Source organism: Petaurus breviceps, unplaced genomic scaffold (assembly GCF_028583685.1).
Source record: "Petaurus breviceps papuanus isolate PSGF00001 unplaced genomic scaffold, PetGlider_PUasm1.0 187, whole genome shotgun sequence".
NCBI classification, from domain to species: Eukaryota; Metazoa; Chordata; class Mammalia; order Diprotodontia; family Petauridae; genus Petaurus; species Petaurus breviceps.
The window spans coordinates 29,401,048-29,427,950 of NW_027185799.1; the positions used below are offsets into that span (position 1 = coordinate 29,401,048).

General features: G+C 38.1%; 2 protein-coding genes across 9 annotated transcripts in view; both read left to right on the plus strand.

Annotated features, from left to right (window-relative positions):
- The window catches only part of TBC1D24 (TBC1 domain family member 24), a 48,723-nt gene that overhangs the window by 7,178 nt on the left and 14,642 nt on the right, over nucleotides 1-26,903 (plus strand). For 3 of the 8 annotated variants that reach the window (XM_069090812.1, XM_069090809.1, XM_069090815.1), the window contains 3 exons: nucleotides 17,647-17,761; nucleotides 24,795-25,829; nucleotides 26,695-26,712. In XM_069090812.1, coding sequence (XP_068946913.1) covers nucleotides 24,865-25,829; nucleotides 26,695-26,712 — 983 coding nt within the window. In that variant the 5' untranslated portion in view covers nucleotides 17,647-17,761; nucleotides 24,795-24,864. Of the gene's footprint in view, nucleotides 1-1,860; nucleotides 1,932-3,470; nucleotides 3,561-17,646; nucleotides 17,762-24,794; nucleotides 25,830-26,694; nucleotides 26,713-26,903 lie in introns of all 8 variants that reach the window. The other 5 variants (XM_069090810.1, XM_069090813.1, XM_069090811.1 and 2 more) reach the window with 3 other exon arrangements.
- The window catches only part of AMDHD2 (amidohydrolase domain containing 2), an 89,342-nt gene continuing 63,944 nt past the window's right edge, over nucleotides 1,506-26,903 (plus strand). The window contains exon 1 of the mRNA XM_069090820.1: nucleotides 1,506-1,509. The gene's annotated coding sequence lies outside the window, so the exon portion shown is untranslated. The remainder of the gene's footprint in view (nucleotides 1,510-26,903) is intronic.

Genomic DNA, 26,903 nt, shown 5'->3' on the forward strand with positions numbered 1-26,903 from the left:
CACAGAAACCAATGAGTATTTGTTGAGTGCCTACTATGTGCCCTGTTCAGTATTACATTAATCAGAATTCTTAAGTCTTTCAAAGTCATTTGCCTTTATAATGTATTGCTATATAAAATGTTATCCTGGTTTTCTTCATTTCACTCTTTACTGGTTCTTCCCAGGTATCTCGGAAGCCACCCCTTTTGTCCTTGCATATGGCATAATAGTATTTCTTTACATTATTATACCATAAATTTATTTAGCAATTCCTCAGTTGGTGGATACCCTCCCTCTCCCCCTACCTTAGCTTCTAGTTGTTTGCTATAAAAAGAGAACTACTACAAATATTTTTATAGAAAAGGGTCCTTTTCCTCTTTCCATGCTCTCTTTGGGGTATAGACCCCTATTAGTGGTATCACTGGGTCAAGGGCATATACAGCTTAGTAACCTTTTGGACACAGTTACAAATTGCTTTCTAGAATATGTGGACTAATTCTCAGCTTCATCAACAGTTCCTTAGTGTTTCTGTTTTCCTGAATTCCCTTAATAGTTGCCACTTTTTCACAATCTTTTAAAAATTAATCTACAATTTTTAATTTTTAATGATGTAGAGTATTTTTCCATATTCTTGTTGATAGGATTTTTTCTTTGAAAACTGTCTGAACAACTTCTCCAATCATCTCCCTCATTAGTGCCTACTGATTCCTAGCCTTATGTCTAAAGTATGCAGCATGAGGCAGCTAGGTGGCACAGTGAATATAGAGCACCAGCCCTGGAGTCAGGAGCATCTGAGTTCAAATCTGGCCTCAGACACTTAACACAAAAAACTAGCCATGTGACCTTGGGCAAGTCACTTAACCTCAATTGCCCTACCTTCCCCCCTCCAAAATAAAAAAGGCAAAAATAAATAAGTGAATGACTGAATGACTAAATAAATAAATAAATAAATGTGTGCAGGTATTTCATTACCTTGGAAAATGCTTTTTTGAAAAAAACACTATGACACCATGCCTCTCCTACCTTTTAAGGCTAAATTTCTCAAATGAAGTTTCCTGTATGTGTTATATGTGTTGCCTCTTTCCTTCCTTCCTTCCTTTTTTCTTCCTTTCTTTCACGATATTCCATCATAATTCAAAACTGAGTATAATTCCCTCGCCTCTCCCTTCAGTCTGGCCTCTTTCCCCATCAGTCTCCTAACTCTCTTTAAGGTTATCAGTGACCTCCTCCTTGGCATCTATTGATCTCTCCTTGGTTATCAGTGTTCTTATCCTCTTTCTAGCATTTGACACTTAGCATAGTGCCTGGCTCTTAGTAGATATATAATGAATGTTTATTGGTTCCTTAATCTCTTTATAACTTTTCTTCCTTGACTTCTTTGACTTTATACTGAGCAAGCAGGTGATGCAGGGGATGGAATATTGAACCTGGAATCAGGAATACCTGAGTTCAAATTCAGTGTCAGATAAGTGACCCTAGGCAAGTCATTTCCCCTCCTGCTTACCTCAGTTTCCCCATCTGTACATGGGGAGTAATAATAGCACCTACCTCTCAGAGTTGTTGTGAGGATCAAATGAAGTAATGATTGTTAAGTGCTCAGCACAGTACCTGGCACATTATTAGCACTACCGTGTTTCCCCGATAATAAGACCTATCCCGAAAATAAGCCCTCCCCTTACTGTGTAAGATTCCTCTAAAATAAGCCCTCCCCCGAAAATAAGCCCTATTGAGATTGCTACTGTAGTGAAGGTGATCCCCTGCGCTACACACTACATTACGGTACCCTCTGTGTGCACCGCCCCCCCGTGAAACGCACGCCGCGCTCCGAGCTGCATCCAATCAGAACTGCAACAGTGAGCGCATCATCCTGTTCTTCCCCAGTGATTTGCTTGCTGGCGCCATTGAGAGCAGTGCCGCGGAGGAGAGCTGAGGCAGGACAACATAAAAACCCGGTATGTAAGCGGGAGTGAGGGGGCATGATGGAGGCTAAAAAGGGCATGATGGAGGAAAAAAGAAGAACTCAGGGGGCATGATGGAGTGAAAAGAAGGACTGATGGTCATAATTTTATTATTCTGTCTGTTTTGACCCCCAGACATGAGAACAAAAAGGAAGAGCTATACTGTTGAGTATAAGAAAGCAATTGTAGAGGAGTCACATGTCATTGCTGTCAATGTTCATTAAAATAAGCCCTCCCCTGAAAATAAGCCCTCTGGTGTTTTTCTGTCCAAAAAAATTAATAAGACAGTGTCTTATTATCGGGGAAATACGGTATATGAATGTTAGTCATCATCATCACCATCATCATTATACTTTCCAAGATTTCTTCTATCTCCAGCTATTCTTTCTGTACCTCCTTCAGTGGCACTTGTTCACTCTTATTATATCTATCTTAGTCTTAAGTTCTCCTCTTACATTTGGCCATGTTCCTAGATGATTTCTTCCCTTGTAGCTAGTCTCTTCTCTTCCATATCATCCTACACATTTCTATGCAATTAATCCTTATTAACATACTGCTTTCTATCCTGTTATTCCCCTGCCTCAGAATCCATTCTGAACTTTGCCTAAAGAATTCTTTCCAGACTTCTTGGCTAGCATTTAAGGCTCTTATCTGTCTTGCTACTATATTACTATCATGTACCTGGTATTGTGTGGCAGTGTGGTGCAATGGAAAGAGCATTGGATTTTTAGTGAGAAGGTCTGGGTTCAAATCCCAGCTCTGCTACTTTTTTTTTTTTTGGCAATTTGGCAATTTCAATTTGCCAAGGCATTGAACTGGTTGTGGGACATTAATTTCCTCATCTGTAAAATGAGGGGGTTAGACTTGTTGACATTTAAGGTTTCTTCGAGTTCTAAATCTATAATCCTTTCATTTTCTACTCTCTTCTCTTCCCCACTTCTCCGACCCCCATCCCTCACCAATCCTCAACCAATCTGTTCTCTGATTCAACATCCACTACACTAAAATTTGACTGGATATTCCAAGAGACCTTCTCATACTAATGTTACTCATTTTGATCACCCTCTCTGCTTTATTCATTAAGTACCTACTGTGTATAAATATTATGCTAGATATTAAGGGATATGCAAGATCTAGATAAGACACGATTGAAATTAAGGTGAACTGAGATACAAAGTTCCACACATGTTCAATTTATTGGTAAGGCTAGCACTTACCAATAAAAGGAGTCTTTAGGTCCTCAGTAAGCAAAAAGACCTTGAATGAGGATGGAAAGATCATTTTTACAGACAAAAGGAGAAGCATCCAAAAGCTAGCAAGCAGCATCATAGAAGGGAAAATAATATGATTGGTTACAAAGCTTGTAGCATCATAGATAGGGAAAACAATATGATTGGTTACACAATCTGAAACATCACAGGCATTAAAAACAATGTGATTGGCTAGAAATTAGGGATGAGGGGCTAGCAACAACCCCTCCTTCCATACTGTCACTAAGAAATGTTCATTGTTTGAATCCATCTGCGAGGACAGGTTAGCCACAGTGGACTACACTCCCTTGGATAACACACCAGACTCCTTGGCATCCACTTACATCCTTTAAGTAAAGCAGATTTCCTTAAGGTAAGAATAGAACAATGATTAGCAGGAGAAATGAACTTCTAAACTTAACTCAGATAGTGAGTGATTTACATGAAAGATGGATTTCCAAACTTAACTCCAAGACAAATGAAATATGACTTAAGCTGTTACAAAAATGTCAGTGGTGAAACAGAATGGAATCAATAGCAAAATAGAATCAATTTTATTTTCCCAATTTTCTCTTGGTTTCATGGAGTTGGAGAGACTCATGATGTATGGTTACATAGTGAATTCACTAACCAATTTAGATTTTAAAACAGAAATGTACATTATAAAAACAAAGAACTTTGAAAGATTTAAGAACAAAGACCAGCCATGATTCCAGTGGACCAATAATGAAGCATGCTACCCATATCTTTTTTTTCCTTTTGCTTTTTTTTTGGAAGGCAGTTGGGGTTAAGTGACTTGCCCAAGGTCACACGGCTAGTTTGTGTGTGTGTGTGTGTGTGTGTGTGTGTGTGTGTGTGTGTGTGTTAAGTGTCTGATGCCGGATTTGAACTCAGGTCCTCCTAACTCCAGGGCTGGTGCTCTATTTACTGTGCCACCTAGCTGCCCCTATGCTACCCATATCTTAACAGAAGTGATAGGCTTAGGGTGCAGAATGAGATATATATTTTCTGGACATGGCCAATGTAGGAATTTCTTTTGCTCGACTATAAATATATGTTACAAGCATTTTGTTTTTCTTTTTTCAATGGGGTGAAGAAAAAAAAGGAGAGAAAAATAGATTTTGTTCATTTTTAAAAAGTTAAATTAATTTTTAAAAAGAAATGTACAGAAGGTGGAAGGAAGGGAACAGAAGATGGAAGACCAGGTAACAGAGTAAAAGAGTAGCATGGTCCTGTAAAAAGTATCAAGATTATTAAACCTCAGAATGACCTTAAGCTGGTGAGGGAGAGTAATGACAACAAAGGGGACTTTTAAAGTTATATTGGGAGAAAAGGGAGGATCACAGAAGTGATATGACCTTTACTTTGGATCTGGGCATTTTCTCTAGCTATTCCTCATTCCTAGAATGCCCCCTTTCTTCCTTTCTACCTCCTGACTTCTCTGGTTTCCTTCAAGTCCCAACCAAAATCCCATCTCTACAGCCCTTCCTAATCCCCCTTAACAACAGTGCTTTCCCTCTGTTAATTATTTTCCTATTTATCCTGTATATAGTTTGTTCATGGGTGTCTCCTCCTCCTCCTCCTTGTTGTCACCTCCATTAGATTGTAAACCCCTTGAGGATAGTTCCAGCACTTAGCACAGTGCCTGGCACTTAATAAATTTTTGAGTGACTGACTAGATAGATGATGATCACTGACAGCAGAAAAAAGGTAGATCTGCTCAATTCTTATTTTGTTTCTGTTTTCTTTGCCAAGGAGAATGATTTTTTGCTGGAGATGCTGCTCTTTTGTACTCAGCGTCTGTGCAACAGGGAATTGATACCCAAAATAAATAGAGATAATAAGAGAGCCCTTAGTTACCCTTGCTGAGTCCCAATCACCTGGCTCAGATGTACCACATCCTCACATTCTGAAAAAACTGGCAGATGTGATTGTAGAACCAGTATCAATGTTATTTGAAAGATCATGGAAAATGGGCAACTACCACAAGATTGGAGAAGAGCGAATGTCCTGATTTTCAAAAAAAGGAAGAGGACAGAGTCTGCAAGCTATAGTGAGCCTTTTTTTCTGGGGAATATTCTCAAAAAGATCATATGTGAATATGGTGAATATCTTGAAAGGGAACAAAGAACTATAGTGACTTCATCAAGAACAAATCATACCAGGCTAACATCATCTTTTTTGATAGGATTACTAAACTAATTGATAAGGGGAATGCTGTTTGGATGTATTTACTTAGAATTTAGCAAAGTTTTTGATAAAGTATCTCTAACTGTTCTTTTGGAGAAGATGGAAAGATATGGAACAGATGATAATACAGCCAGATAGATTCAGAACAACTTGGTTATCAATACTCCAAGAGTAGTTGTTAATAGTTCAATTTCAGTGTGGAAGGAGATCTTCGGTGAAGTTCCCTAGGGATCTCTACTTGAATCCTGTGTTTTTAACATTTTTGTCAATGACTTGGATAAAAGCATAGATGATATGTTCATAAAATTTGCATATGATGCAAAGCTGAAAGAGACAAACAAGCACGCTGAATGACAAAGGCAGATTCCAAAAGGATCTTGACAGGCTAGAGAAGTGGTATCAAAGTCAAACAGAAGACTGAAGACTGCATATTGGCTTAGAAAACCACAAATGAACATTATTTATTGTACTGTACCTTTATTTTGTTAAATATTTCCTAATTACATTTTAATTGGGTGTGACCCGGTGGAGTGAGTTTGACGCCTCTAGGCTGGAGAATTGGACTGATTATTATTATTTTTTTAAAGCAATTGGGGTTAAGTAACTTGCTCAAGGTTAGGTGTTTCTTGGTAGGTGCTAAGTGTCTGAGCCCGGATTCGATCCCAGGTCATCCCAATTCTGGGGCTGGTGCTCTTACTCACTGTGCTACCTGGCCGCCCTGGACTGATTCTAATAAGAGCAAATTCAATAGAGAAAATGTAAAATCTTGCCAGAAATTAACTCAACAGATATAAGATGGGGGAGACATGGGTAAGCAGCAGTTCTGAAAAGTTTCTGGAGGTTTTAGTGAATTGTAAACTTAGCATTGTAATGTGAAAGCCCAAAAAACTAATGCAATCTTGGGTTGCATTAGGAAGGGCATAGATTCCAAAACCAGAGAAGTGATAATCTCACTGTACTCAGCACTTATCCTCTGCCATCAGAGTACTATCTGAAGTTGTAAATGCCATAGCTTAAGCTTGAGAATATCCAGAAGAGAGCAGCTAGGATGGGGGAGGGTTTCGAGTTCATGACATAGGAACTAGACATATGTAGTCCAGAGAAAAGAAAGTTCGGAGAGCTATGTTCAGACATTTGAAGAGCTCTCATGGGGATAAAGGGTTAGATTTGTTCAGTTTACTCCAGAGGGCAGAACCACAAGCAACAGAAGTAGGTGGAAGTTGTAAAGAAACCAATTGAGGTGTGATGTCAGAAAAAACTTCCTGATTATTAAAGTTGTCCAGAGGTGGAATGCAACTGCCTCAAGAGATGGTGGATTTCCCCTTCTTGGAAATCTTCAAGCAGAAGCTGTACAACCACTTATCAAATATGTTATAGCAGAGATTCTTTCATGTAGAGGTTGAACTGGCTGAAATCTCTTCCAATTCTCAAATCTGATGATTTTGGGTGTTACCAGCACAGATAATTGTAAAGGGGAAGGAAAAGGAACAAGTAAGTATGAAGCACCTACTGTGTGCTAGGCACTTGTGCCAAGTGCTTCACAAATATTATCTCGTAATGTTATGTTAGTGAGTACACTAGATAATTACAAAACAAAGTGTCAGGTGAGAGCTTGGGGGAAGGTCATTATCAACCATGGCATGGTGTTATCAAGGCAGCTGGAAGAAATAAGATTTGAGTTAGGCTTTAAAAGATGGTTAGGAATTTGGCCAGCAAAGGAGAGCAAGGGAATTCCAAGCTTAGGGAATGTTCTGAACAATGGCATGGAGGTATGAAGGTACATGTCATTTTCTAAGAACAGAAAATATAATGGAAGTTAGGTATTAAGAGGTTAGAAAGGGGCCAGATTGTAGAGTGCCTTGGATGGCAGTCAAAGAAGACTGGACTTTAGTGAGGCAATAGAGAGCTACTGATTTTTAGTAGTGTCTGGAAGACCTACTAGGAAGTAATGGCTCTCATTCAGTTGGATGGTAATAAAGGACTATACTAGAGTAGTAGCAATGGGAATAGAGAAGGAATAAATGCAAGTGGTAAAAGTGGATAAGATGGTTATTTGTTTGACAAAGTGTAACTAACAAGAAAGAAGGTTCTAATACAGAAGGCACATTTGGCCTCAAGGAGATCACACTAAGCTTTGGTGGGATATAGCTATAACTGGAATGTAGCTTTAAGGGTGTACCTTATTTAAAATAACAAGATATGTAAAAAATGAGGAATAGCATTGTATGTACAGCATATATTCTCATGTGAAGAAATCTAAGAACCAGAAATGGGAAAGAATTTTTCATTGCTGAGGAAAATTTGCTGAAATTCAGTTCAATTTCACATTTATTAAGCACTTGATAGATGTTAGGGATGCAAAGACAAAAATAAAACAGTCCTTGCCCTTAAGGAGTTTATAATCTACTGAAGGGAAACAATATATACATAGATAAGTAAATACAAAAGATATGCAAAATAATTTGAAGAAGGGGACCCTAACAATTGAGGAAATCAAAGAAGTTCTCTTGTTGGAAGAAGAGGGCAGAACTTGCATTGAAATTTGAAGGAAGTATTGGGTGGAAATGAGGAGGCAGATCATTATAGGCTTGGGAGTGGGATATGGAATATTGTGTAATAGAAGTATTAAGTAGGCCTGTTTGTTTGGAATGTACAGTGGATGAGAGGGGAATAATGTGAAATCAGTCAGAAAATATAACCTGATGGCAGTATTATGAGGGACTTTAAATGCCAAACGGAGGAGGTTATATTTTTTCGTACAGACGAAAGAGAGCCATAGAGCTATTTGTACAGAGGAATGACATAATCAGATTTGTGTTTTAGGAATATCAATTTGGTAGCTGTATGAAAGATAGTTTGGAGAGGGAAGAGATATGTCAGGAAGAACAATTGGGATGCTTTTGCAGTGGTCTAGGTGAGAAGTGATAAAGCTCCAAATTAGGGTGGTTGTGATATGAATGGAAAGTAATGGAAGTAGGACTCACAAAACATGGCAGGTGATTGGATGTACAGCATGAGAGTAAAGAATCAAGGGTGATGCCTAGCTTGCAAACCTGGTGACTAGAAGAATGATGGTGTCCTTGACAGCAGAGAAGTTAGTAGAAAGAGTGAGTTTAAGGGGGGAAAAAAGATGAGTTCAGTTTTAAACATGTCTGAGATGTTTGTGTGACATCTACATTGAAATGTCCAACAGTCAGTTGACAAAGGGAGACTGGTGCTCAGGAAAGAAATGAGGGCTGGAAATGTAGGTTTGGGGTCATATACAAGGATGTTGAATCCATGGGAGCTAATTCTATCACTGAGATAAAGTGGAGAGAGAGAAGGTAAGAGGACTCAAGACAGATTCCTAGTATTCACCCCACACATGGGGATGGCTCATGAATGATGATATAGTAAAGGAGATTGAGGAGCGGCCAGACAGGTAGGAAAAGAAGCAGGTGAAGGCAGTGTCATGAAAACCCAGGAAGGAGAGAGTATCCAGAATGAGAGGGTGGTCAGCAGTGTCAGTACTGAGGAAAAGCCATTGAATCTAGCAATAAACAAATCACTGCTGACCTTGGAAAAAGTAAAATAGATCATGCCACATTACCCTCCCTTCCCAGACTTGTAGATTAGGAAAATGTAGATATAATTTAACTGCTCTTCTGGATAGATGGAGAAATTTAGGCTAGACAATAGGAGATTAGATGAATTTCACAACTTATTGAATGGCTGAACCCCAAGAGCCATTAATGGCTTGGTGTCAGCTTGAAAGAAGGTGTCCAGTGGAATTCCCTAGGGATCTATGTATGACCCTATGCTATTTAATATTTTTATCAGTGACTTGGATAATGGAATAGATGGAATACATCTGCAGGTGACACAAAGCTATCACAATGAAGCACTTTAGTAGGAAAGAATACTGGCCAAATCTTTTAGGGCAAAATTTATACTGTAGTTCAAAGAATTTATGAATACAAAGTCGGGGAGGCATGGCTAAACAGAAATTCATCTGAAAGACTCTTGGCTTAGTGGACTGCAAGCTCGTTATGAGTCAGTGGTGTGATGTGGCAGCCACAAAAGCTCATGTGATCTTGAACATCATTAAGAGACCTAGTTTCTAAGAAAAAAAGGAAATGTTAGTTTAGTTCCAATGTATTCTGCTTTGGTCAGATGGTATTTGGAATATTATGTTCAATTCTGGGCATTAGACAGACAAGTTGAGGGAGAGCAACTGGAGGCTATATGAGGACTTATTGAAGGAAATGAGGATATTTTTCCTAGAGAATAGAAGTCTTAGCAGGGGTGTGATATCTTTCTTCAAGTATCTGAAGGGCTATTATATGAGAAAGAGATTAGACTTGTTCATCTTGGCCACAGAGACCAGAAATTGGTTTACTGGATAGGCTTAAAAATTTGGTGTGCTGTTGTGATAGAGCTAGCTAAAAGTAAAGTAGATTGCCTCAGAAGATAGTAGGTTACTTCTCCTTGGAGACCTTCAGTCAAAGGCTAGATGAGTACCTGTCATAAGTTGTAGAGGACATTCTTGTTCAGATTTAGATTGGACTAGATGGCCACTGAGTCCCTTCTCATTTGGAAGTTTTGTGAATCAAAAGGACCTAGTAGCTAATTGGGTATGAAATTTGAGGTCTTCCTCAAGAAGATATATGAGTTATCATACATTTGTGACTATAAAATTTGTAGTTAAATCTTTTGTTTTTTCTTGTTTTGGTATGCTTTTTTTTCCCCCAGTAAGTAAGTGAAGAGACCATGTTTTATTTCTTTCATACCTCATAGCATCTGCTACATTCTATATCTTGATGGTACTTTGAGTGGTTAGATCATATTTGTGGGAGTAAGTTGATTTCACTTCCCAAAATACCATCCAACAATCACCCAGTCAACAAACATTTAATAAGTGCCTACTATGTGCCAGGTACTTATCTGTGCAGAGTGCTTGAGATGCAAATCCAAAAAAACACCAAAAAAATACAACAAAATGGAGGACAACAACAGCAACACAAAAAAGGAAACTGAAAAGCAGGTGGGGGAGAGGGAGTTGGGAGAAGGGAGGGCAGAAGGAGCATAATGAAGAGTCCAAAAGAGCACAGTGGTGGGAAAGGGATGAGGTATGAGTACCAAGGCTGTTTTGACCTTGTAGGATAATGAGATTTCTCAATGGAAATAATTATGTATAACCATATATACAAGATAAATTGGAAGTGGTCTCAGAGGTAAGGCAGTAAAATTACTAAGGACTTGGAAGGGCTTCTTGCAGAAGGTAGGACGTTAGCACAGACTTGAAAGAAGTCAGAGAAACTAGGAAATGGAGATGAGAAGGAAAGACATTCAGGATCAGTAAATACAGTATGATGTTATGTGACATACATCTCTACTAGAAATTTTGAATGAATTCAGATTCCTGGGGGCTGTGTGGGGTTAATGGAAACCCTGGTGTTAAGTAGGGAAAGAGCTGAACCTAGATAGGGCAGACATGGTGGTACATGTCTCTCAAGGGGTCTCTCAGGTCCTTAGAGTAGAGCTACCACGTTCTTAGGAGTTTTCCTTTCTAGTTACTATGTTGATAAAATTCATACTCATATGTTTAGAAAGAATGAAGTTTGGTAAGATGGTATGCGGCTCCCAAAACTTATAGAGCCTTCTGTGTCTTCAGTTTCTGCAGCTGAGGGTGGGTTGGGGGGTGGCAGAGCCAAGATGGTGGAATAAGGCAGGAACTTGTCTGAACTCTCCCAAATTCACTTCCAAATAACTATAAAATAATGCCTCAAAATGAATTCTAGAGTGGCAAAACTAACAAAAATTGAGGTGAAATAGTTTTCCAAGCCAAGACAACTTAGAAGGTCAGCAGGAAAGTCTATCTCACTTGAGTAAAAGGGGAAAGCAGCCCAGTGCAAGTGGTGTCCAGGCAAGCCAGCAGGAGGTCTCTAACCCCAGCACAAGTCAGCAACTGAGGTGCTGCAGCCAGAGTGCAGCAGACCAGTGGCCAGTTCCTGGTGCAGTAAGCTTGGGACAGTGCCCCCTGTACGTCAGGAGCAGAGCTCAACTTTAAAAGTCATGAAATAGGGTGGAAAAATGACAAAAATACCCCAGAACACCTGATTATAAAAAGTTACTATGGTGATAGGAAAGATCAAAGCACAAACTCAGGAGGGGATGACAATATCAAACACCTAAACGTGTAGCCTCAAAGAAAAAATGTGAATTGGTCTCAGACCCAAAAAGAACTCCTTGAACAGCTTAAAGAGGATTTTAAAAAATCAGATGAGAGGTAGAAGAAAAAATGGGAAAAGAAATGAGAATTATGCAAGAGAATTGTGAAAAAAGAATTAATAGCTTGGTAAAGGAAGCACAAAAAAATGGGAAAAGATGTATGAAAGACTCAAAAGACTTCTTCAAAGCAACTCCTTAAAAAGTAGAATTGGCCGAATGGAAAAGGAGGTACAGAAGGCAAATGAAGAAAATAATTCCTTAAAAATTAGAATTGGGCAAGTGGGAGCTAATGATTTCATGAAACGTTGAATCAATCAAACAAAATCAAAACATTGAAAAAATAGAAGAAAATTGAACTATCTTATTGGAAAAACAACTGACCGGCATATAAATCCAGGCAGAATAGTTTAAGAATTTTTGTACTACCTGAAACCTATGATCAAAAAATGAGCCTAGACATCATATTTCAAGAAATTATCAAGTAAATCTGCCCTGATATCCTAGAACTGGAGGATAAAATAGAAATTGAAAGAAATCCCAAAATAAAAAGTCCCAGGAATATTATAGCCAAATTCCAGAATTCCCAGGTCAAGGAGAAACTACTGGAAGCAACCAGAAAGAAACAGTTTCACAGTCAAGATTACACAGGATTTAGCTGCTTCTACATTAAAGGATCAGAAGATTTGGAATATCATATTCTGAAATGCAAAGGAGTTAGGATTACAACCAAGAATCACCTACCCAGCAAAATTTCATAGGAGAAATTGGATATTCAGTGAAATAGAGGGCTTTCAAGCATTCCTGATGAAATGACCATAGCTGAAAAGAAATTCTGATTTTCAAATACAAGATTCAGGAGAAGCATAAAAGGAAAGAGAAAACATAAGGGATTTAATATGGTTAAACTGTTTGTATCCAGACACAAGAAGATGATACTTGTAACTCTTAAGAACCTTATCACTATTAAGGCAATTAGGAGGAGTATCTACATAGACAGACAGAGGGTGTGGGTATGAATTGACAGTTTCTGCAGCTGGCAATAAACTATGAAAATACCAGTAGTTGTGTGTGAAAGGAAAGAATGACAGAAAAACCTGGAGAAGATTTGCTTATGGTATTTAGCCCTCATAGCACCTGATGAGAAATTAGTTCATTGTTGTCCTAGACTCTGCCTGAGGACAAAAATATAGGGAATTTCCTTGTTCTTGTCCCTGCTGTGTGCTGCTGAGTTGTCACACTGATCTTTGGTCTCTAGAATCTCGTTGGTTGCAGGGACTAAATTGATTCTTCCATGTAATAGCATTATCTTAAGCTGTAATTGGGATAACGTGTAGAAAAGTTGCTAGGTTCTTAAACTCTCGTTCAAATTCTTGTCAATGAAGGAACTGTTTCATAGGAGAGAGAACTTATAAGGAAGGTTCTCATAGACATTAAATAGGGAATCCCCTTAGAGTGGAGAAATTTAAGCATTAATGGCTGCAAGCTAATCAGAGAGGTACATTTCATTCTTATTAGATAGATACATTAATTTTACTATTTCACTAATCTTTATATTTTTAATGAACCTGATAGATCTGGAGGCTGACAAGCAACCCAGTATAGTCTAGGGTCCCTAAGTTGTCCCTGTACCATGAGTAACCAGCTTGTTGGGGTATTCAGTTATTGAACATAAGGGTGTTCTAGGGGAGGGAAAGGAAGAGGATTTGCTTTGTTTGACAAAACAGTAGCTAAAAATGTGCTTTTCTTCCCCTCCCCTTTTTGTTTTAAGTAATGCTCAGTCTGTAGCAGGAATAGGGTTAGTTATGGCTAAAGAGGGATCAGGGTGGGGATGACCAACCAGTTGAAGGTTCTATCTGGGAAACAAGCTTAAGCCTAGGGTCATAGATTTAGGACTGGAAAAGACTTCAGACAGTCTAGTCCAATCCCATTTTGTTGTTCAGTCATTTTGGTTTGTGTCTGACTCTTTGTGACCATTTGGAGTTTTCTTAGCAAAGCTACTGGAGTGTTTTGCCATTTACTTCTCCAGCACATTTTTAGAAGAGGAAATTGAGGTAGAAAGGGTTAAGTGACTTACCCAGCGTCTTACAGCTAGTAAGTGTCTGAGACTGGATTTGAACTCAGGTAGATAAATTTTCCTGACTGTATTCTTTATCTTCTGTGCTACCTAGCTCATTTTACACCTGAGAAAACTGAGACCCAGGGAGATCAGATGTTTTGCCCAGGGTCACAAAGGCAGTAAGCAATAGGAGTAGAATTTGAACCCAGTTCTTTTGACTAATACTTTTTCCATTTCATGCCTCCCTTGTCTTTTGTGCCAGGTTTGGGCCCTTTACCAGTTTGTGTGTTTATATTAAAATAGTGAGTGGAATTCTGCTTCCTTCAAAAATGGGACGATTATCAGCCTGAGTGTTGAAAGTAGACTTGGGCTTGTTTGAGGTTTGTTAGACCGATTTTGTTTTCTGTAGGAAGAATAATTTGAAAAATAAACAAGAGGTAGGATTTTTTTTCATCCATCTCTAGATTGTTATATTAAGTTGTGAACACCACTTTGTGTGTGTGTGGGGGGTGACAAGTATTTATATTCAAGCAAAACAAATTCCTACATTGCCCATGTCTAAAAAAATATTTGTTTTGATCTTTACTCTAAATCTCTTATTTCTTGGTCAGGAGGTGGGTAGCATGTTTCATCATGAAATTCCAGAGTCCTCTGGAATCTGGCTGGTCATCATGAAATTCCAGAGTTCTCTGGAATCTGGTTGGTCATTGCATGGATCAGTATTCTTACGTTTTTCAAAGTTGTTTGTCTTTATGGTGTTGATGTATGTATAGCTTGTTCTCTTGGTTCTGCTCATTTCATTCTGCATCAATTCATACAAGTTTTTCCAGGTTACTCTGAAGTCATCCCATTCCTCATTTATTATTATACTACAATAGTATTACATCACATTCATAAACCATAATTTGTTCAGCCATTCTCCAAATGATGGGCAACCTCTTAGTTTCCTATTCTTAAAAAGAAACTAGGATAATTTCCTTCCAGATGACATATCCACTAATAGCATTTCTCTTGACCTCAAGCTTTCCTGCCTTCTTTTTTCCCCTTCATAAAAACCACAATAAATCTAAAATCTGATGCCCCTCCCTGCCTAAAGAAAATACACTGGATAGCAGGGCAAAGTCCAAGATAGCAAGAAGCCTTTGGATAACTCCTCCATGTCCTTTGCAAGTCTTCACCTTGCTAACAGTTTACCTGACCTGCCTGTACAAGCTCCAGTTCTGCTGTTTCCAGTCAGTCCTTTTTAAAGGAGACTTCTAAGTATGATAAGTGGCTTTGGAGTTTCTAGTTTAATATTCAACCTGAATCTGGGGAGAGCTGGGTGAAGGTTAGTACTTCTCTGGCTAGTGCCTGCCTTGTTTATAAACATGTTTGCCATTATGAAGAATAATTGATGGGGTTGGGATGGGAAGAAAATGGAAGCAATAAAGTTAAAATAAGACTGTTAAATTGAACTGAAACTTCTTACAAAAAGCAAAAAAAAGAATGGCCTAGACTTTATAGACAGTAGTCAGTTCTACCCTGAGTGGTTCCAACCTATAGCCCGATAGTCTCCAAATTTTTTTGATCATACCCTCATTAGTAACAGATTTTTTAACATGTATCTTCCAATATGTATATATTTATTTACTTACAAATTATATAATTCTATTATACTAATAATTGTATACATTATAAAACATAAGAGAAACAACATGATCTAGTACATCAGCTGTCGAAATGTGATTCAGGGACCCTAAGGGTCCCTGAAGTTAAAAATTTTCATAATGCTAGGATATTTTAATTTCTAATGTAGTAAATATCAATAAATATAACCCACATAAACAAAAGCTACTTGAGGGGTTTTCAGTTTTTAAAAGTGTAAAGAGGTCTTTGAGTCCAAAAAATGTTAAAACCGCTGGTCTGGTGAATACAGATCTGGCCTCAGAACCAGGAAGTCCAGGGTTTATACCTCTGCCACATGCTGGCACATACATGTGACCTTGGGCAAGTCACTTAACTTCTCTGTATACTCTAGGTAGCTCCTTAATATTGGTAAGTGCAGAGAACCTTTATTGGTAGAAGAGTTTGCTTGTCGGGAAGTTTCCTATGGCAATAAAATCAGTCTCATCCCTGTCCCTATAAAACTAACACACACACACACACAAAAAGATGAGGTAAATACAAAATGATATTTGATACTGGAGCAAATAGGGAGTCACTGGAGAGATATGGCCAGACTTATACTTTAAGAATATCCATTTGGCAGCTGTGTAGAGGATGAATAGCAGCAAGGGAACTGATTAGGAAGCAACTGACAGTAGACCTGGCAAAGGTAATGAGGACTCAAATGAAGGTGGTGGCTGTGTGAATGGAGATGGCTATGAGAAAGATGGAGACATAAATGGCACATTTATGATTTGATATGTGGGGTGAAGGAGAATGAGTTAAGAATGACACAAAGTTTCAAAACCTGGGTAACTGGATGCTGGTGGTATCCTCACAGAAGGAGGAAAATTTGGAAGAGGGAAGTGAGTTGGATGAGGGAAGGGGAGCAGACAGTATGAGATCTGTAATGATGATCACAGTCCATCCATGCCTGCTAATACAGAGTGACTCACTTGATTCCACCCAAAACAAAATTTAGGGGAGTGGAGAGAATAAGATGGGGGAATGGGAAGGCGGGGTTCTTACTTACTGGCTACCATCCCAAAGCTCAGAGCTTGCCAACTGAGGGGTCCATGGTAGATTATCAAAGGGAGGGTGGGATATGATTATTTTCTCACACTCCCACTATCTCATTCTGTGGTCTCCACTTAGGAGACCATTACCATAGTCACCAGTACCTCCACAGTAAAGTTTAGGCCTTGAGGTAAGGTTCCAGAATGTTACTATTCCCTCACCTACAGTACCTTGACTGTCAGGCTAAAGGACAGCTGAGCTTGGCAACAAGGTTACCCCTACATTTAACAAAGAGCTAGGACAAAGAAAATGTCAACCTGATTTTATCCCAAATTCAGATACGTAAAAGAAATGTATAATGACCATATTTACAACTCTTTCTCTGTGAGCCAGATAGTTCTTGCTCTAGCATCAAGCCAGTAATGTGCTGGATTTCTTTCAGAAGCCCTTTAAGATAAATTGATTTAACCACTACTAGGTCTGTATCCCAAAGAGATCATAAAAAGGGGAAAAGGATCCACACGTACAAAAATATTTATAGCAGCTCTTTTTGTAGTAGCCAAGAATTAGAAATTGCAGGGATGCCCATCAATTGGGGAATGGTGGAACAAGTTGTGGCATATGAATATAATGGAATACTATTGTTCTGTAAGAAATGTTGAGCAGATGGACTTCAGAAAAACCTGGAAAGATTTGAATGAAGTGAGCAGAACCAGGAGAACACTGTATATAGTAACAGCAACATTGTGCAAAGATTGACTTTATTAGACTTAACTCTTCTGAGCAATGCAGTGATCTAAGACAATTCCAAAAGACTCATGATGGAAAATGCTATCCACAGCCATAGAAAGAAATATGGAGTCAGAATGCAGATCAAAGCATACAATTTTCTCTTATCTTTTGTTGTTTTTTCTTTCTTATGGTTTTTCCTTTTTGTTCAGATTCTTGTTTCACAACAGGACTAACGTGGAAATATATTTAATATGATCATACATGTATAGTCTATATCAGATTGCTTGCCTTCTTGGGGAGGAGGTAATGGGGGGGGGGGAATTTAGAACTCAAAATTTTATAAAAGCCAATGTTGAAAACTAAAAATTAATTAATAAATTTTTAAAACATAAATTGATTTAAAATCAAACTTATTCACTCACTAGTCAGCATGCCTTGATTTTAATAAACATTTTTTATAAAACGATACTTTCTTAAATTTGATATAACTATGATATATCATCTTCTGAGATCAGAAGGAGTTTCTGTGGGAGGGAAGGGAAGAGATGTTGGCTTCATTTCTAGAAGGCAATAACTTTAAAGCAGTGAATGACTTTTGCATTTTTTTCAGATGAATTTCCCAGAAGCATCAGAAATCTGAGAAATGACCTGGTTATTTACCAAAACTAACTGAAGCTGCTATTTATAACACCATTGGACCAAGTTAATAATCTCCAATTCTAAAGGTCAGTCTCATGTTTGTAAAATGTTAGAGCTGGAAGGGACCTTAGGGATTCTCTGATCAGTCCCTTTTGTTTCATAGCCATGAATGTGTATAGAATATTTTATGCCAAAATATTTATGCCAATCACTTGGTGTCCAGCCTCTGAATTAACCTCTCCATACTTAATTGAGCTGGTGCTCAGTCATTGTTTGACATGGAAATGATATCCAAACCTTTTTCAGTTTTGTAGACCAATTGAGGCTTTCATTCTGTTGGAATAGCCAGCCTTCTAGAATTCAGGTCATTCATGGCTAATGTGGGAATTTGTTTTGCATGACTATGCATATTTATAATAGGTTTTGTTTTTCTTACCTTCTCACTGGGTGTGGAAGGGGGAAGAAGATAGGAGAGAATTCATAACTGGAAATAAAATAAAATTGAATTAAAAAAAAAGAATTCAGGTCATTCCCATGCCACGATAAAGCAGCAGAATAAGGTTTTTGCAGACATAAAATATGACACACAAAAAACTACAAGCTGGTGCATTTAGCTTCCCACAATGACAATGGGAAAGACAGAAACATAAGTTTCTTACTTATAGAAACATAATACTAACAATCAGTTTTTAACGATCCATAAGCATTCATTTAAGTGGTACTATAAATATAAAATTCTTATCCAATGACCAGTTGAATTGATACATTATTACATTATGATACATTAAGTCACATCTACATTGAAATTCTCACTATAAATTTCAAATACAGTAATAGAAAGAAGTTATAGCTAAACGGAAGAATCTTACAGCTATTTTCTCCTCAGAAAATAAATAAATTGGTGAAGTTGGTTTTATCTTGTATCCATAGAGAACAAGAAATGTCATTTCATGACCTTCATGAAGTTGCTTGTGGCTTATGTACCAATATTTGTTGCAGAGCATTGGGTAATAGATAAATTCATCAAAGAACTTGCTGAGAGCCTCCAAACCAAATACTTCAGTGTAAAGAACAAAAGTGGAGAATAGCAAAAATATATTGGAAAGTATGGTTTGAAATTAAGAATTGAAAGAAGCCAAAGGATTATAGATAACTCAGAAATCTCCATCTGTAGACGTGAATACATACATATGTCTATATGTACCGGATGCTTTCTTACTTGATACAGTTTTCAAAAGAATTAAAAAATTATCCACAATCATGTAGAAAGTTGCTCCTAATCACTAACAAAAAATGCAAATTAAATAATTCTGAGGTTTCATCTCAAACCCAGCAAATTAGCAAAGATGTCAAAAGACAAATAGTATTGGAGGAGCCATGGGAAGAAAGGCACACCGGAACTGTGAATTAGTCCAACCATTCTGGAAGACAGTGTGAATTTTGTGAGAAAAATCACTAAATTAGTCACACCCTTTGTCTCAGAGCTCCTTGTTGTTCAGTTATTTTCAGTCATATCCAACTCTTTATGACCCCTTTTGAGGTTTTCTTGGCAAAGATACTAGAATGGTTTGCCATTTCCTTCTCCAGCTCATTTTACAGAGGAGGAAATTGAGGCAAATTGCGCAAAGAAACATAGCTAGTAGGAGTCTGAGGCTGGATTTGAAGTCAAGTCTTACTACCTCCGGGTCTGGAATTCTATCCACTGTGCCTATTCTATCCACCTAGCTGCCCCACAGCTCACATAAAAGGTAGCCTTATATATACACCAAAATATTCAGAACAGCACTTTTGTTGTAGGAAAAAAATTGGAAGTAAGGTGAGTGCCCATCAACTGCGAAGTGACTAAACAAATTGTAGTATATTAAATACAATGAAATATTATTTTGTTGTAAAACTGAATGTGAGGAATTCAGAATAACATGGGACTCATGAAACTGATAGAATGACGTTAGCAGAAAAAAAAAACCCAATCCATATGATAACTACAATAATATAAATGAAAAGAACACTAAAACAAAGCCAAATGCTGAGTAATTATTATGACCAGTCTTGGCTTCCTGAAAAGAGATGAGGCAAGTACCACCTTCCTTTTAGTAGAGAAGTGGAGGAGGAGGACTATAGGTATACAATGTTTAATATTTAATACACTGATGGGTATAATTCCTGTGTCTCTTGGTTTTGCTTAATTTTTTTAATATATTCCCTGAAAGAGCTCATTTTATATGTTACATTCAGAAATAACTGATGATGGAACAAAATTAATATTTTTTTTAAAGCAATTGGGGTTAAGTAACTTGGCTCAAGGTTACACGGCCAGTTATTTCTGGGTGTGGTGCTAAGTATCTGAGCCCGGATTCGATCCCCAGGTCATGCTGATACTGGGGCCGGTGCTCTTACTCGCTGAGCCACTAAAATTAATATTTTTAAGTTGAAAGGTGCTATAGACCTGAAGAGTATAAACACACACACACACACACACACACACACACACACACATCCCATCCAAAACCCTGAAATTAACATCTTAACAAACAAAAAATGACTAGTGACTTTAATGAAGGCCATTTCAGAATCAATCTCGAATCAGATCATTGATTAAAACAAAGGTCAAAATTAACAGATTGGGAAAAGGGATAAAAATGAATTATGACTACATAGCTCCAAACCTGTTTTGACAATCTGTTGCCTCTGAAAAATGAGAAATGGATAAAAGTAAAATCACTTTTTTTCATTGCGGCTATTACTTAGAGGTTTAATCAATATTACAAATTTCCTTCAGTCAACAAATACTGGATCATCTTTCCATTCAGAGATATGGCAACCCTAGTATAGCACCAGAATACTAGCTTGTTTGCAAACTATTAGAGGGGAAAATAATGGGGATGGTGGGGGGGAACAGGAGAACTATTATTTTATAAAATAGAAAAAATAAACCCAAGAGGATAACAAGCCTTCAAAAAACTTGGCTTGAGACCCAACTAAAGCAGGTCATTCCAAGAGCATTTGCAGATAAAGCTGAAAAGAAGACAACAAATATATTTAAAATGGAACCAATCTTCCAGAATTTCAGTAGTGATCTATTCTCTCTCTCTCTCTCTCTCTCTTTTTTTTTTTTTTTTTTGCTTTTTGGAGGGCAATTGGGGTTAAGTGACTTGCCCAAGGCCATACAGCTAGTTTTTGTGTTAAGTGTCCAAGGCCAGATTTGAACTTCAGGTCCTCCTGACTCCAGGGCCAGCGCTCTACTCACTGTGCCACCTAGCCACCCCCTATGATCTATTCTCTTTATCTGGGAGAGTACAACCATAATATTTGGATGCCACCACCTTGGTACCTCTTAAGTATTGAGATGGTAGAGGTAATAAAAATAGCACTGAAGAAAATGAAGAATTAGAAATGGCACTATAGAAAATTAAATTAGGGGGGTGACTAGGTGGTGCAGTGAATAGAGCACCTGCCCTGGAGTCAAAAGGACCTGAGTTCAAATCCAGCCTCACACACTTAACACAAAACTAGCCATGTGACCTTGGGCAAGCCATTTAAATCTAAGTAGAAAATTCCAAAAGAATGGAAAAGATCATAGACACTCCCTTTTTATTAAAACAGTGACTAAAAAAGTCATTGTTAACTACCAGATCACACTTTCTCATCTAAGATCTGTATAAGAATGGTCCATTTATGCATCAAGGTTATCCTTGATGGAAAATATGAAGAGGGAGGGAAGGGGCATGGTATAGCAAATGATTCTTCTTAGTAGATCACATCATCAGTCATACAAATGAGTGCATTTCATAGATACCAATACAACATTCAGACCATCCAATGTTCTTCATACATAACAACTCTATGTTCTTTTTAGTCACACATATTCCTGTTGTCTTTGACTCTACATTCTCATACAAATTCTCATGCAAATAGAGAATACAAAACCCTACTTTATTTTTTTTTGTTTGCAAAAAACATTTGACTCAGTGTAGAAAAAAATGTACCCTTAAAGATTCTTCCACAAGGTGTTGTCCCATGCATATGTTAAGATCATTCAAAAATTCTTTGATAGCTATAACCACCAAGAGAATTTTTATTCAGTTATCCTCTGTCAGTATCAAGTGACTGTCACAATAGACCTGTTCTGCACAAAGGTGTTCATCAGTACCAGGAAAGATGTCCTATTCAAAGCCCAAATGGAAGAAGTATCCCTTATAGTGAGATGGTCCATATGTTCCTGTTTACAGATGACATTGTGCAGGTTGTATGGAACCCCAGAATTCTACAGGGCCTTCTCCATAGGATCCAACATCACCATAAAAAAATTTTCTTTTCCATACAGGAAAAGCATATATTGCCCAGATTTATGGACTTAGGTGAGCAACTCTTTTCATTAAGTAGGTGCTGCCAGATGGATAATGAGCTGGGTCTAGAATTGAATGGGAGAATGCAAATAGAATGTAAGCCTATTGAGGGCTGGGACTGTTTCACATTTTATCTGTATCCCCATTGCCAACCAACACCAAGCCTTAAATGTAGTAGGTACTTAATAAATTCATGCTGAATAAATGAGGAAGTGCTAGATCCTATTTGGGAAATTGCACAATGGAATTTGCAGCTGCTCCCTGCTGCACATGTTTTAAACATTATTACCCCAGTGATGACATGTGATAGCAAATCAAGGAATAATACCACAACACCAATAATCAAAGTTATACTTCACCTAAAAGACAACATAAAGCCATATGATTGATGTTAATACCTTGAGGTGTATTACCAATAGTAACTTACAAGCAAGTGGAGTCAAAGACAACAGGAATATGTGTGACTAAAAAGAACATAGAGTTGTTATGTATGAAGAACATCAGATGGTCTGAATGTTGTATTGGTATCTATGAAATATTAAAAGACTTAGTACTTAGATCTTTTATGGAGGACTTATGAGAGAACACAGACAAGAATTGCACGGGGTAAGAAGGTATAGATGGCTTGTAATCAGATAGAGACTGTTGAGATCCACAAATGAACTCTTGGAGCCATCAAAATAAACACATTAGGATAGGGAGCATGGCATAATGGCAGGAGTGAGTGCTGGAGAGGTTGTCAGGAAGACCTGCGTTCTGATCCTATCTCTGACATTTATTAGTTGAATAACCATAGGCAAGTTACTTAATCTTTCTGATCCTGATTTTTGTTATATCTAAAATGAGAATGATAATAGTATACCTAAACTCAAGGTTGTTATGAGATCCAAATGAGATGATAATATCTGCAAAACACTTAGCTGACATTTATATAGAACTTAAAATTTTGCTAATAACCTGCAACCAAAACAAATAAAAAATTTCATTTTAGAAGTACTAAGTTTTAGGTATTGGGACATCCACGTGTAGATAACTAGAAAGCATTTGGAGATAGAGAACCTAAATTCAGGGTAGAGGGCAGACTGAGTATATACATTTAGGAGTTATCCACTTCAAGGTCACAATTTAAGCCATAGGAATAGATGAGATTGCCTTTGGAGAAAACTTAGATAACAGGACTGAGAACACAGTTTTGAGGGATAGCTATACTTAATAGGCAGGAAGAAACCAATGATGGAAACCAAGAAGGAACAACCAGAGGAAAGAAGAGACCTAGGAGGGCACAGTGTCACAAATTTCAAGGAAGAAAAGAGTATTAAGACTAAAAAAAAGATTCAATAGTCTCATGTACCAGAAGGGTTAAGGAGTATGAGGGTGGAGAAGAGACTATTGGATTTGGTAATTAAAGAGATTATTGGTGACTTTGAAGATAACAGTTTCAGTTAAGTTTTGGGGACAAAAACCAGATTACTTGCGGTTAAGGAAAGAGTAGTAATAGCTTTCTACATCTCCTACTTTAAACTTAACTTTTAGAGATAAAGGTTTTATTTTTTGTGCACAGATAGGGCAGAGATCAACTGTCTTCTCATCACTATAATTGAGCATGTTATATCTAGCCATATATCCATAGTTATGTTTTGTTTTACTCCTGCAGCCTCTTCCAACTCTAAGAGATGTGATTCTATAATTCCCAGACCAAAACTAATTGCTTGATTATTCATAGAAGTAGAGCTCATGAATGGAAAAAAAAAAGAGCTAAATTTATACTAAGTGTGATAAAAGTTAAAAAATGGTCATTTGATCAGTCCAAGTTGAAATCAATCTATATGCCAAAGTTTAGTATACTTTAACATTCCACATCTAGATGTTTATGTACTCAACTGATTGGATGCTAAAGATTTTACTCCCTTAGCACACTTAAAGTTTTATGTTTCTGTTTACAAACTAATTTAACTTGATAGGCATCTTTTTGTCCAATGAAATTTTTTATACTAAATCAAGTAGCAGTATTTTCTTTGGTTTTCCTAAATTACCTGTAGAAGGAAACTGTGGCAACCTTTTTGTTGCAACCTGTTCCTAGCACTTTTTGGGAAATTTTTCATAAATATGAGAAGTAATGTAGTATAGTAGAGAACTAGACTTGAAGCTAGGAAGATCTGAGTTTTAGTCCTTCTGTCAAATACTGACTTATAACCCTTAGCGAGCCATTAAACCTCACACTGTAGGCAACTCTCTAAGACTAAGCTACAGAGAAGTTATTGACCTGAATTGGTAAAGGGAGTTTCCTCACTTCAGAGTTCTTTATACCAATAAAATCATAGTTCCAGTTCCTATTTTATTCATAAATACACTGGCTCAAAAACCCTGACTTAGTAGTTACCTATGTTCTATAAGGAGATCTAAGAGTTTTTAACATCTCAATTTAAAGCCATTTTTATTTTTTTTAAATGTTTTTAAACATCTAACTCATTTAAATAGACCCTATTTTTTTTTTTGCCTTTTGGAGGGCAATTGGGGTTAAGTAATTTGCCCAAGGTTACACGGCTAGTATTTTTGTGTGGGTGTTAAGTGTCTCAGGTTGGAACCGAACTCAGGTCCTCCCGACTCCAAGGGCCGGCGCTTTATTTACTTCGCCACCTAGCCGCCCCAATAGACCCTATTTTCAAGACTTTAAAAAAATTCCTCCTAAATATGTGTACTCTACAATGGAGCAAACAGAAGAAAAACCTCTAAGATGGGTGGAATTTTAGAGCCATTGTTTTTTCTTCTCCAGGTTCAAGGTTGTGCTACTCAGATAAGGCTATTCCCCCCCTCCTGCTGCCTTTGTGGAACTTCTTTGAGTCATGGATACTCCAGAGTACAACCGTTTTGTGGATCCAGAGAAGATGGAAGCTATGATCCCAGACCAAGGACCCAAGGAGATGATAAGCACAGACTTCCAGGAGATAAAACAGTTGGCACGCCAGGGCTACTGGGCCCAAAACTACACTCTTAGGGGGAAGGTTTACCAAAAGCTGATTGAAGACATTCCATGTCGAACAGTCACACCAGATGCCAGTGTGTACAGTGACATTGTAGGAAAGATTGTGGGCAAACACAGCAGCAGTAACCTCCCTCTGCCTGAATTTGTGGATAATAGTCTAATCCCAAGCTACTGCCTGAATCCACAGGGAGAAGAAGCTGTTCGAAAGATCCTCCTGTGTATTGCTAACCAATTCCCCGACATTTCCTTTTGCCCAACACTGCCAGCAATTGTCGCTCTACTCCTACACTATAGCATTGATGAAGCAGAGTGTTTTGAGAAAACCTGTCACATCTTGGCTTGCAATGACCCTAGCAAAAGGTTTATTGACCAGAGCTTTCTTGCCTTTGAGTCTTCTTGTATGACATTTGGGGATCTTGTTAACAAATACTGCCAGGCAGCCCACAGAATGGTGGTAGAATTGTCAGAAGATGTATTACAGGTCTATTGTGACTGGTATCGGTGGCTCTTTGGGGATCTGCCATTCAATTACTTTGCCCGAGTGTTTGATGTATTCCTGGTTGAGGGTTACAAGGTGCTCTACAGAGTTGCTTTGGCAATTCTCAAGTTCTATTGCAAGGTGAAAGGTGGGCAGCCCCTGGAATCAGACAGTGTGAAACAAGATATCCGTATATTTGTCAGAGATATCGAAAAGTCAGTATCCCCCGAGAAACTACTGGACAAATCCTTTGCCATCCGTCTCTTCTCCCGGAAGGAGATCCAGCTCTTACATTTGGCCAATGAAACAGCTCTGAAGCAGAAAGGCATCACAGTCAAGAATAAGAGGTGAGGTAGTTGATTTGATTCTTAGTCCACACCTCAAAGCCAAGGGTAGCCTTTCTATCCTCTCCCTTTAAGCATAGGTTGACATTTTGGGGAGTGTGACACCAACGTCTGTGTACTGAACACAGGACGTTTGTGCTTGTAAGAGGAGTAGGCATGTATAAGATGATTTTGTGTGTGCATCTGGGCTATGAATTTATCTCAGTGTCCTTCTTTTAGTGAGCCTGAAGATAACTGAGTATATTCCCATTCAGTCCCAAGGTCATTCTCAATAAAAATCATTAGAGTTTATCATTTTTATGAAAGTGATGACCCAAAGGTCATATATACCATCTGTGGGAGGATGGTGGGGTGGGGCAGAAGGAGACTGAACAACCTTTGGCCTGGCCTATCTGACTAGGAACTTGAAGTTAATCTGGGCTTGAGAGATGGGACTGGTTTCTAGAGAAAATCCAAGGTACCTTCAGTTATTGTTGAGACTATGAACTGCCTTTCAGGCTAGTCAGAAGCTGCTGCAGCTGCTAGAGTACATTAGTGACCCCTTCAAACTCTGGGTCCATTTACTGTACTCCCTGTAGTTTCTTAACCAAAACATGCTCCTCCTGTAGAACAGCCCCTTAAAGATACTGGCTGGAAAGTCAACATTGCTATGCTTGTAGGTCTCCTAGGGTTAAACTCCTACACTGTTGAGGGCCATCCTTGTCTATGACTGTGGGACTATCTATGTTCAAGAAGTAATATGTTTACATCTTTCTCTTTAGGACTAAGCAAAGAGCTTCCTGTGGATCTAGGGACTTATTGTTAATCTTTTCCTATCTGTGTCATTTTTTCTTTAATTCCATGTCCACTGCCTCCTCCTGTTTTTTAGTGTTTCATCTTCTCAAAGGTAGGTTTGAAAACTGAATCTTCCTGCTTCTCTTGTCTGTCTTTTCTCTGCCAGTTTTTAGACCCTGCCTCACTAGTGCTGTCTGCTAGCTCTGTGTGTGTGTGTATGTCTGTCTGTCTGTCCGTCCTTCTGTCCTATGCTTGGCTGACTCTATACCCTGCTTCACAGGTGCTGTCTGCCTTTCTGTGCTT